Here is a 13,012-nt window from a genome sequence, read left to right as displayed (position 1 = left end):
GGCTCCAATCATGCAATAAACAGAAAATCCACGATAGGAGATTTATGTAGGGGGGACTTTAATAAACCCAGCGAAGCAGTGCTCTGAATCATGTCGTATATTACCATGGCCTCCAGAGTTTTAGACAGTAATCACACATCATAGACCAGTCCCTTGAGACAGAAATCAAGATCATCTCACGTTAGAGATTCTAGGGTCTATTTACTGATCTAAACACTGACACTAATAGCTTTATAAAAACCCAACTCACCCATCCTGTCATATTCCAGTTATTGACTTTTAAAAATACTTAACAGCAAAGTCACTTAGAAGGTACCAGGTAAAACTGGCCTATCAAAAACTGACAACCATAGAACTTCAACCACAAAATATACAGATTAACTCAGCCACCTTGTTGAGTCAAGTACAAAATTGAGAGCTTACCAGGGGAATCACTTTGAGTCGCTTATGAAATCCCTGGTGAGTAGAAGCGAGTCCTCTGGCGGAGTTTCCCACAGGGCTAGAGCTTCCTTGAACAATACGCTCTTGTCTGTTCTCAAGCAGCCAAATAGGTGTTGCAAGAGTTTCAGCTGAGCAGGCCCCGCCCCTCTACCCCCCCCTACCTCCCTCTGACATCAGCACACACCCCCCTCGGCCCTCGCCCACCTTGTGCTGTGCCGTGCTCTGGTCTCCTCCAGTTTCTCATACATTCTATGTCTCAGAGTCACTACTCTGGCACTCCTCTCTCTCTCTCTCTCTCGCTCTCTCTCGCTCTGTCTCGCTCTGTCTCGCTCTGTCTCTCTCTCTCTCTGTCTCTCTCTGTCTCTCTCTCTCGCTCTACACCTCACTAACCTCTGGGCCAAACCAGACAGACCAGTTGGGTTTCCCCGAAGGTATTTGATGAATCATCTCTCGTGTGAAGTAATTCATTTCCTTGATTTCACTTAGGCTCCGGGATCCTCTCCAGACCTTAGATAATCCCTCTGTAATCAGACCCTTTGTGTTTGCGGTACTCTCGGGGGATTCTTGTCTCTAAAGACCACGCAGGCCCCTGTTGTGTGGACAGTGCAATCGACTCCAGCCACCACCACTGCCCAGGGCAAATATGTAAGGAATCTACAACTTTGGTATAATCATTAATGGATCTCAGTCACCTCACCCTCTTCACCTCCTTGAGAAAACAAGGCAGCAATATCTCAGCACCCAGACCAGGGTCCTACCTGACCTGGAGGAATCTCTCACTACCCCTCCACCGCCTGCTCTGCACATGCAACAGACACCGACAGCAGACATGAGGCGACTTAAGAGAATCCCAACAAAAACAACATCTCTGGGTGTTCAACTAAACACATCGATATCACAGCATGAAATCCCAAATACGTTGAAACTTGTCAGGAATTCCAGACAGTGGAGTGTCTAACGTGGTTCCCCCCTGCTGCTTCAGATGATACTGCAGTCCTGATCAATGCCAGGGGCAGCCTCACAGTGAACTGGGAGCATGGTCATTAATGAACAATGGGAAGCGGCAGTCTCTCCACTTCCCACAGGCTCGTCCCATTGTATGGGACACCTCTCTCCAACTCACAAACCCTGGAGCCACACTGGCTTACCACCGTTTATATTCAAAAAAACAGATAACATGTAACACATACTTAACTAGGTCATTTAACGTCTAGAAAATCTCAACACTCATGTGCTAACGCTCGCATACACACCAGAGACCATGCTAATGAATTGTAACCGCTAATGAGAGCCAAGTGTTACCTGGGCCAACTATAACGTGAATTCCATATCGGGTGTGACACACCACAAGACCACACAGGTGTACTGCACATAGGAACAGACGTATCTTTCAACAGTCACGAGACAAACAGAACTAACAAAAAAAACACTGGTAACTTTCCAACACCAATGGTTTAGGCTAGCTGAGACAGATATACCAACATGCAGTGAATGGATATGAAACCCGCAGTAGTTCTCTATCTCTTCCTAGCTCGTTTCAGCTGTAAGTTGTTAAAACTCCTCATTATGGGGAGGAAAAAAATGCCTGTGGCTCAGAACATCCTGATTCGGAGACCCCCCAGCCTAACATAAATGTGTCAAAGGTCCTGACTCGGATACATACTGCCCCGCCCTTCTAACCATGTCACGCTGCCAAAAGGCAGGCAAACCTGTACATTTCCACTGGGGGCACTGCACTGAGTATGACATATAACTCCTGTATGATTGAGTCATGCAAGCACTGGGAGTGTGCTTTAACCAGTTTAAATACAGGGTTGAAAATGTTTGCATGGCTTTATCTGAATTTGTGGGGAACATCAAGTACAGTACACCAATAGAACTGAAGAGTGCTTTTTATCGTAGCAGCATCCTTATAAATAATTAAGGAGTATTTGCATGCGTCTAGGAAACAACATGGCTGATTTAATGACATGCTATCATTCTGGGAATTAAACTGTCTACCTTACTAAAATAAGAAACTTGACTTGAAAAGTAGCTGTTGTTTTGTGTGTCCAGAACGCAATCCTAAAGTGTTGCAACCTGCTGAGCGGGAACAGAAGAAGGAGGAGAAGTGAAGAGAGGTAGAGAGAAGACCTCATGAATGATTTAAGACTCTGTGAATAAAGAGCCTCTCCGCGACGGCAGCTTCTGTTCCATCTTAGAAGTCGCCTCTCCAATCCGGCACCCTCTCAGTCCGTGAGTGGACTGTCATGTCACTCTGTCTTGATGTGCATTTCCTTGTTCATATCCAAATCACCAGGCACCAGACTGAGAGCTGAAACTCTGGGCGAAGGACAGCCAGATACATTTCAAGTCAAGTCTCCTTTTTTCTTCCAACTCAGCAGGGGGACAGTTCTGGTCTCAGCCCATTCATTAGAAAGTGATGAAACAGACACCCATAAAGAGAAGTGTAATGAGAGGTTAAGCTACAGTAGCTTCTTTTAGAGCCTGCCACCACACCGGGGGAAAACCACACTTATACACCCTTCTCTATCCCGGCTCCCTAAAACTCTTCCTGGGGTGAGAGGAACGGTGAGAGGAACAGGGTGGGATCCATCTGCAGCCCCCCCAGAACACCCCTCTCACGCCCCCTACCAAGGTGATTGTGTTTTATTGCTTGATCTTAATCAATTGTTTGCTCTACGACACACTCGCACACAGACACATGCACAAACACACAATGACAAGCAGCTTTGCATAATGAGCGTTGAATGCTGGGAGAGGCCTGAGGGGGGGGGGGGGGGGGGGGGGGGGGGGGGGGTCTGTGCTGAATACAAAGGCTGTCAGCCATGACAGGAAGCACTATCAATATGGCCAGATGATGGGCCCCTCAAGAAATGGGGACAAGGAATTGTGTACTTTCAAAAAAAAGGAAAAAAAAGCTGCATATTAAAAAGCCCATGGTTTCCCTAGGGGTTGGGGTGCTACAGGGGAGCGCTGGTCTGGGGGAGCCCAGCCCCTCACCCACCCCGGCCCAGGCCTGGCTCTCTGCCAGCCCCTGCCCCAGAGCCCTGCTGCTCCCCATGGGGCGCCATAATTACACCTTCCACTGGGAGAAGGAGCTGTAGTAGGGTGGGTTTAATAAGCTGAACATGGCTATTAATGCCTTGGCATCTGCTGCCACAGCACACCCAGCAGCATCAACAGAGATCTAACAGGAACGCACCAGACCAGGTTAAGAAGGCCCAGGAAAGTCACAGAGCTTTATATGTGAGGGATTTACATGTCACTGTTTACTGTACTGTTTACTGTTCTAGTTCATGCGGAATGTGACCCTCTTATCAGTGTAACCTTAATTCCATCCCAACAGAAACAGAACTTCACTTCCCCCCTCCCTGACCCTGGACAAGAGCACATACTTTCTGTTTCAACTATTTACAGTTTGGTAAAACATTTACCACAAGGACCGGGGGCGGGAGCCCAGTTGGAGCACGCAGAACAAAAGTCACAATGGAGGGGACAAGAGAGGCCAGCCTACCTTCCGAGGCTTGAGCTTGTCCTGTAAATCGTACTGGCCGATGCCTTTGTAGCTGACTCCCAGCCACCACGGTATGCCTGTCTTGTCCTGTTGAGAAGCACAGGGCGCACCACGCCACACCACTCATTAGAGGACGTTTTAGTGGGAACATTTGAAAAGAAGAACAGCACATTACTGAGGCAATCACCCCATTAGGCTGGTAGCAGCAGCAGTAGCAGCAACACAAGGAGAGATCAAATAGACCTAAGCAGCCCTAAAACATCGGCCGCCAGGCTGAGTCATTTTAACACCCATGTTTGATCTCCTCAGACACTCTGGGTTAACGAGTCAGGTGAGCCGGTGTGGCCGAGGCACCACATGGAGATTTCCAGAGGGACCACTTACTTAGTTGAACTAAACACAGAACAAGGGCGGCAGAAGCACGCGCTTAGACCCAGGACCTGGCAGCTGAACGGCCCTCACGACACACATGGTTCAGAAAGGGGTTGACCTCAGTAAGCACATTGGAAATGAGAAGGAGGGCACAGTGGCTTGACGGCGCAGGTCCACATTAGAAACTGTGGTCTGCTGCAAAATGCTCTTACCTTCACTGAGTAATAGTGAACTCCGTACGTAGGTAGGGCCTGGACTAAGGCCAAATACCTTCAGAGAGAGAGAACACGTTAAGAGTAATTCAGGCAGTTACACTTCATCACTGTCTGAGGGTGGCTGCCCTACAGAGGACAGAATGGGGTTTAAGTCACAGTCATTCCGCAGCCACTGTCATTCACAGTGGCAGGCCGATCGATATATATATATCTTTTTTTTCTTTTCCAGGGCCATGACAGGGAGAGGTTAAGCCGATTGATTGAGCCAAGGGCACCAATCATCCAGGCGTGTAAAGGACCTGGGCTTGTGCTGTCCCAGGGCTAACACAGTGAAGCACTGTTACATGCTGGCTGGCTGCCAACAGTAAGAGCTGTCCACTAATTAATGACACATTCTTGAACGGTGACAGCAACCTCCTTCGACAACAACACAAGAGAGAGAGAGAGAGAGAGACAGATCAGAGAGTGTAGGTAGAGAGATGAACACTGAGATGAAAGGCAGCTCACTGATCATGTGATCATAGGTACAGTACAGAATGGATTCCAGGACTTACTGCACGATTGCCTGTCCTCTGCTCAGGCCCTTCAGCTTGGTGTAACGCTCCACCACTCGGTCTTCACTGGAATACACAAACCAAGCCGTTGATGAATAATCCATCAGACTGTTACACATGCCCAACCAAAAGTGATGGTCAGACAGTCCTCAGCTTGACACACATTCTGTCTGTTCATGCAGAAAATGATGTCTGGCCCCGTGGCCTGCCAATGGCTCTCAGCTCCTCCTCTCTCACACACACACACACATACACACACACACACACACACACACACACACACAGATCTAGCTCTGGCTGCAATCATCCCCCCTAAAAGGCAAGCGGGGCCGCCGAATCTGCAGATCATGACACACACACACCAATTCCAATCTGGCCACTGATGTGAATCCAGCTGCTGTTCGTCAGACGGACTACAGCCTCAGATGGCTTCAGGAGGAGACAGCAGTGATGTCAGTCATGTGGCTGAGCGGTTAGGGAATCGGGCTAGTAATCAGAAGGTCGCCAGTTTGATTCCCGGCCGTGTCAAAAAAATGACGTTGTGTCCTTGGGCAAGGCACTTCACCCTGCTTGCCTCGGGGGAATGTCCCTGTACTTACTGTAAGTCGCTCTGGATAAGAGCGTCTGCTAAATGACTAAATGTAAATGTAAATGTAAAATGATGTGGAGTCACACGGACTTACGAAGGCTTCGGACAAACAGCAGCAGTTTCTGCATCTGCCCCGTCAGCGCCTCCCTGTACACGCGAGCCGCTGGCCAGACAGCATTAACACGGCGTAGCTACTCCTTAATGAGTCCCCCCCATCTCAGGTAAACATCCTGCCAGGCAGGACTCGGCGTGCACCTCCCTGTCTCTAAACTGCTCATCTGGGGAAATAATTGCTTTGCGCATCCAGGTGTTCCACCGAAGCTTTTTGGTGCATGTGAAAGGGGGGAGGGGGGTCGTCAGGACTGTGGGTCTATATTGGTCTGTCTGTGTAATTCACCTGGAATAATACTCAGTGTGCCTGAATGATGAATGTGCTAATGTGGCAGCATCTTACCAGTAAGCCAGAGAAGGGTGCTCCCTCAGGACTCGAGTGGGTAAAACAGGGAGCTGCTTCAGGTCACATCTGGTTGTTTCAACACTGTGGAAGAGGACAGTTGTTTTCATGTTACAGCAGTGGATCATTCAAAACAGCATTTTGATTTTCATACACCTGGAGAATCCATAATGACACTGTTGTCTGATCAAAGGCTTGATACCAATTACTATCATAGCTCTCTTTTAGATGAGTATCTCTCTCCCAGTCTTTAAACATCAGTGTCCTGTAATGACCTCATTTGAGATCTAAGAACAGAGCACAAACTAATGTTAAGGTGCTGTTTAGAAAATACTCTACTGTGTGAAGCCTTTCTTTGTGGGCTTGTGGTTTAACAGAGCAGTAAAATGCCTTAATCTTCTAGCGTGGCTGCATATCAGTGATCACTCAAAAACCAAACCCAAGGAAAGGTGCAGTGTCAGGATATTTTTCACCTTTTTATCTATAAAAGCACTGATGCTTGCCAGAACTGGGCTTGATCTTAACTTATGTCTTGCCAAAGTTCCTCTATGGTAGAACATACGGGCCCTTTTAAGCCAGCAGAGGGTCTTGTTTAAAAGAAGACTGCCATATGGTTCTATCCGTGACGTTCTTTCATGTCAGTGCAGGTTGCTACGAGCAAGTGTATGATCTGTCCATAGATTATAGTTTATAAAATAAACAGGTACTAATCACCCTCGAGTGTGAAGTAAAATGCAAGATTAGTGATGGACAGCAATAGCATGTTATCACTGGGTCTGTGGACAAACTGTATGTCACTGTCAAGGTCTACGATAGTGAACTATGAGTCACTTCAACAACATGAGGGGGAGGCACTTGGTCTACAATTACTAGTGGACAAAGAGGGCTATGACTTGGCAGCCAATCCACTGAAGCAGTGAACAAAAGCCATTCACCAGCACTGGCAGCTCTCACAGTGTTGAAAGGTACTGTACACGTCCCAGAGCTCTTCAAAAATAGGACTTGGCTTCTAAGGCAAGACTCCAAACTTGTACTCATATCAGTACCATCCCACTGTGACGTCCAGGATGGTCTGGTTTGCTTTCCCTGTGCATAATGGGTCTGCAAGAATCACCACCATTTCAAAGCATAAGCAAACAAAAAGACATGACCTGATCCTGACTTCAAACAGCTGCTTTATACTTTGTGATTTTAAAGATTAGCCTAATGGAAAGCAAAATAATCATAAACGTCACTAAAACTGCCTGCTACCTGAGTTCCAAAACGAAATAAAAAACCTACAACAGTGCCACTTGAATGATTGCTCCTCAGCAGCAAGCCACCTTTTCTGGGTTGACTGGGTTTTGCTGCCATGGCATTTCGCTGGCGTGTATTTTATGGGAAGCTGGGGCCGGCGATGTTGGGGTGATCTACTACTTAGCCACATCGCCATGTCAGCAATCTGGAATTCATTATGATGTCTGTTATCTTCCTGGGACATGGGGGCAACTCCTCCACCCAGTCAAGCTCAGCGCAGTCAAAGTGGAGGAGTAACACCCACGTCAGCTGTATTTTAGTGGGCAGAGACTTGGTAACTGTTGAGGAAATGCAAGGATATGGCATGTGGGCTGCCTACAGTTGTTAACGTGAAAAGAAATCTCAGGAACTTGTAGCATGCTCTAGCCATATTATTTAGGCTAAGTAATCATGCTCAAAAATCCATCCTGTTTATGTAAGTAAGGTCAGGTGACCTGAGTTAACCATGATAATGGGCATGTATCCTGCCTACCAGTACTGAGAATCATGTCACGGGTTGTCCGACTTGGGAAACAGACAAGGTAGGTACAGCAGGAGGTTGGCTCAGACCACAGTGATGACATCACATTGGTTAACCCCCTCTGACGCCCGGCTGTCTGCCATTGGGCTGTGGGACTGCACTTATAAGGCTCATCCCTCTTAAAACAGGCTGGCTGGTTGGTTGGAAGGGGGTCTCCCGAACTCCTACATATCTAATCTCACAGCTCCAGGGCCCCTCCTCATGCCTGTCTAGAGCAGTACAGTGTTTTATGAAGGGATTTGCAGACCTTTTCCTTCCACAAGGTAGAAATGAAAACCACCAGTGAAGACACATCAGCCTGAGACAATTAAAGAGAGACCAGTTCATAGTTGGCCCAGCTCCCATCCATCCACACAGCTTTACAGACTTGCTGGCAGATTGCTTTTTATTGTGCTTTCATAGTCTGAACACAGTGCAGCCCATCCCCACGCCTACATGACCTGAAAGATGGAACTGGCGTGGATAACACTTTAGGCCAAAATCATCTACAAACAGACCGTGAGAACAGAGCAGGGCATTAGAGGGCATGCTGTGTAACATCATCAACTCAGTCAGGCTTGTAAAGTGAAAAAAAGAAAGAAAAATAGACAAAAACATATGCTGAAGCGTATTTTTGAGCGTACAAAGATGGCCCAAGCTGCATTTTCAGCATGAAATATCACTGTGCATTCACTCCATACAATCCCTTACAGAGCACAAAGCTTTGTGTTGAGATAATACACAGGGGCCTCTAGAGGCACAAAGCTAGGACACACACACAGGTTCTGCAAAAACCTGCTCAGCCACTTTGACAGACACAGGTCCATATTCCTAGACCAGAGCAGGCATCTCCCATCGTACTGATCGCTAAAATAACTAGTCTTATCGCCAGGTCAAGTCTCTTAGTGCGAGAGCCTCAACAAAAACATCCCTCTAAGTGGGGTCTCGCACAGCCACCACGAGGCCAAAACATCAATAATGTAAACCAAGTCTGATCGTCGTCTGATTCGTTTTTTTTTGTGTTGTTGCTGTGGATAAATGGAGTTTGAAATAAACCTTCACGTCCTTTAATGTCCTTTACACAATTGACCACTAAGAGCTGATAGACTTTCACTGTGTACACCTGGCTGGAGCAGTGACTGACTTTACACACAGGCGCTTTCTCAGAGGAAAACAGGGACCGGCAACATACAAGGGCAAGTGCAATGTCCAGGAATCATCAACTTCAACATAAACAAAAATCTGAGTCAATAAGGTTGAATATTAACTAACCACCAACCGAGGCCCTCTGAGTCTACTGTTTACTTAGTGGGTCAAACAAGAGTCCACTTCCTTGGCATCTATATAATAATCTACAGCGACTCCAATTACTAATAGTTAGGCTATAAGTGAGCAAATGCCCATGAGCTGCAACTCAGCGAGTTGGGTCCTGAGTAATTATACATTTAAAGCTATTTGTTGACATCGTTAATGTATTTACAGGTCAGCATACATATTTTGAATAATGGAAATATGTAATTACCTTGTGTAGTCTCCTTTTGCTTCCTACAAAGTAATGAATAACATAAGCTGTTAGCATGTACACGTCATTATGGTAACAGCTTTGCAATATAGTTGAAAGCATAATCTGATGGTGTTTACTGTCCCCTGTTACCCATGCCTTGAGGTAAAATAAAACAAAGGCAATTAGGAGCCGAGAACCAAATGCAAATTGCTTATATGCACAAATTAACGGTTAAAACCTCTAATCAACCATAAAGTGATTACTATGTACGCAAGGGTCTGTCTTGCGTTTGGACTTGTATCAAATAGCCCAATTCACCCTCTTTCTACACGTCAATTCAATTTGTGAAACACTTACTTGCAACGCGTATGCGGCTAACTTGAAAACATTTTCACTTTCCACTTCGACTGTCTCCTACGATGGAAAAAGACGGAATTATTCAATGAAAAAAACAAGATAAGGTTTCTAGAAACAACTGAAGCACTTGACTTCAGAAGATTCTTCCCTCTCGACCGTCCCGTGCACTCCGTACCTCGTTCCACAGTTACCGACTAAACCATTTGCGCTTCATTTGTGGTGCAAGTATTTTGAATATTAATCAATTCAAAAACTGTCGTTTTAGTATGGTTAATCAGTACCTAAAATTATATATCAACATAGATATCAAGATAGCGTTAAATGATAGCGATTGTCATCAAAAGCCTGGTAAATGAAAATGATTTCTGAGATACACCCTACAAGGAAATGGTACACTCTGCGAACAGGTTCAACGTTTCCTTTGACCACATCGTGGCCAATCGCCATCAACGGCTCTGGCCATCGCGTAAAGAAAGTTGCACTTTGTAACACAGTGCTTCCAGTCACGCCCGGAACCAAAAAAAAAAACATTTTTTTTATCAATTTTAGAAAGCGCATGGGTTAAGGGACATTTTGTTTGATGAGCAAGACATTAGTGATACCACATTATATTGGGCAACAAATAATATACAAGTGTGACAGTTGAACAGACAGATATTGGATTATTCTACTTATTCGACCTTGAATGGTCCATCATACAGGGCCATTTAAATATGCGGTAAACTGCAAAGAACTGTTACCTACATTAAGATGCATTTGTCACAACTTCACGTCAGCCATTTTTTCAGCTAAATGTATGACTCCCCAACCTATTATTTTAATTCCATTTGTAAGATTAGCCTATACATTTACCCAGAAATTCTAGCCTGCTGCATTTGGTTTATGTCTTACATCTCACATGCTTACATCTTACACTGAATTAGACACCCAGAGTGTGTTTTACACATTGCATAATAATATTAATTCAGAGGGATCTTTCATGCACTTACATTGTAGACAGACGATTTTGCATTGAGAAAGAACAGCTCCACTGTTGTATTCTCTTTCAAGAATGAGATCTTCTCAATGTAAAACCTGTAAATCACAACAACAAAAGTTGTAATACAAGTTTTGAAATGTAGGATATGAAAGGGTTTGACACTGTTACATCAGTGACACCTGCTGGACAGTAGTTGCAATTTGACAAGTTGCAATTTAAGATGAGAACAATCCTTATTCATCTCACACGTGAAACACAATGTGAATACATGCACACACGTGTGTAGTAAGTGTAAGTTCTTCTACTAAGAAGCTCTACTCAGTTAACTTTAATCTAGCTTGGAAAGGTGCAATACATAGTTCCATAGTGCCATATCTCATACTCTGTTTTTCATTTGATAAGATGCAGAGCCTACTAACCTGACCAGGAACTTGAGCTGTAAGGGACCGGTCTTCTTAGAAAAGTCATGATCCAAGACCCTTCGGTCCAGTTGGAGCCAGTTCTTCTGACCACTAGTAGGGGATTGGAGGGAGGGTCAGAAATGCCATGTCATCACTGTTCCAACTGGTTAAAAATACAGCTCAGATATTGTAGCATGATAAATGACATACGTGTCATCAATAAAGGATATTCCAAAATACTCCTTTTCTTTCAGGTTAAAATGTGATGACACCAAATCCAACAGATCCCGGGACAAGAGCTTGGGCTGAGAATAAACAGATAAATATGTGCAATTTTAGAGAGAAGATCTGCAAGTCTGGTACTCAAGGCTGTAGCCAGAGCTTTGTGGCTGCTAATTAGCCTTACCTGGACCAGCAACTCCAGCTTCCTGTCGTCCAGGAGGTGCACCTGGCAGAGTCGGCCCTCTGTCATCTGTGAGAACAGAACAGGTGTGAGGCCACCATGCAGTACCCAGACAACCAGACAACCATCACTTCCCACTTTCTTTTACCATCTACACTCAAACAACAGCTCCACCTTTTCTTCATCTAGTATTTTCCACCTTGAGTGTAGAGCATGGCTACTAGGCTGCCCCACAACCATGACCTCCATCTATGCCTCTCTTATTAACAGGAACACAATTGAATCATCAGTACCTTTGCTCTGCTGTAAGGAAATAGAATTCCTCATGTGGAGTTGTTGAAGAGATAAATTGGATTTCCGTTCCATTGTCCAAATGGATGTTAGTGTTCATTTTGGCACTGTCAGCATTTTTTTGCAGGTGCACATTCTCATTTCGCTATGACTAGACCTTGCTGAGAGAGGTATTTAATTGTTTGTATGGCAACCACACACAGAGGACACATACTATAGTACACATTCAGCACATTCAAATTACTGTTTGAGATGGTGAAATGTTAAGCCTCAATCTGCTTTTCATATATATATAGTTTTTCTTGGAAAATCCATTGATGATAGGATTCATGTGTTTGTTGAAGCTCAGATAAGAAAACAAGATTAAGAAAAAGGTGCCCTATCCACAGCACAGCCTGTGTGTCAGAGTCTTTTCTCAAGGATGGCCGCCACTCTGGAATGAGGGATAGACAACCTTCACTTCTGTGACTCAAAGTAAAACACATGTGGCCTCCAACTGGTCAGGCCTGGCTTCTCTGGTGGAAAGTGACAGTCATGTTGACGACCACGCAGTGACCGCAGGGTGGGAGGAGAGGTTCTGGGCTGGTGTTAACTGCAGTCTGCCAGGATATATTGTTCTCCTTGCCACAACAGAGCTGCCATTAAGCAGTTTTACAAGCTACTTTTTGCTTTGATTCAAAAAACACAAAACCTCAGATTCCTGGTTATGTGGTAGAATGTACTGTCTCTCACTGTCTAAGTCTGGACAAAGCGTTTATTGATAATTTTTTTGGGACTGTCATGGAAACTTGAATGTATTTTAAAAAAAACGTTCGTTTACGTGGATTAGGAAAGCCCATCTATTGTAGTTTGCTTTGAGCCGTAAGACCTACTGTACTTTACTGGTACAATAGGACTGGACATCAAAGACCAAGCAAGAGCTTTGATATTTGACCAATGGATGACGTACTGTTGCACACGATTACAATCACAGTCTCAATCCGACAAAGAAACAGAGAACAGCTAGGCCATGGATCTGAATTCATAGATCAACATAGGATTGTGTGTAATCCGTCTTAATGGAGAGAATTATTGTAGCTGTTAATTACACAAGCGCCATTGTCTAAAACAGGATTAGTCACTATAGTAACCCTTAAAAGG

The 13,012-nt window shown here is 45.1% G+C and overlaps 1 protein-coding gene across 2 annotated transcripts in view; it reads right to left on the bottom strand.

The window, feature by feature from the left end:
* Positions 1 to 13,012, bottom strand: part of frmd4ba (FERM domain containing 4Ba) — a 33,738-nt gene that overhangs the window by 8,355 nt on the left and 12,371 nt on the right. For both annotated transcript variants that reach the window (XM_047024855.1, XM_047024854.1), the window contains exons 2-11: positions 11,585 to 11,650; positions 11,389 to 11,483; positions 11,197 to 11,289; positions 10,788 to 10,872; positions 9,799 to 9,855; positions 9,460 to 9,482; positions 6,143 to 6,226; positions 5,100 to 5,165; positions 4,543 to 4,600; positions 3,959 to 4,045 (exon numbers count right to left, since the gene is read on the bottom strand). In XM_047024855.1, coding sequence (XP_046880811.1) covers positions 3,959 to 4,045; positions 4,543 to 4,600; positions 5,100 to 5,165; positions 6,143 to 6,226; positions 9,460 to 9,482; positions 9,799 to 9,855; positions 10,788 to 10,872; positions 11,197 to 11,289; positions 11,389 to 11,483; positions 11,585 to 11,650 — 714 coding nt within the window. The remainder of the gene's footprint in view (positions 1 to 3,958; positions 4,046 to 4,542; positions 4,601 to 5,099; positions 5,166 to 6,142; positions 6,227 to 9,459; positions 9,483 to 9,798; positions 9,856 to 10,787; positions 10,873 to 11,196; positions 11,290 to 11,388; positions 11,484 to 11,584; positions 11,651 to 13,012) is intronic.

This window comes from Hypomesus transpacificus, chromosome 9 (assembly GCF_021917145.1).
Source record: "Hypomesus transpacificus isolate Combined female chromosome 9, fHypTra1, whole genome shotgun sequence".
Taxonomy (NCBI): Eukaryota; Metazoa; Chordata; class Actinopteri; order Osmeriformes; family Osmeridae; genus Hypomesus; species Hypomesus transpacificus.
The sequence above is the reverse complement of the archived record's forward strand: the minus strand, read 5'-3'. Positions and strand labels throughout refer to the sequence as shown.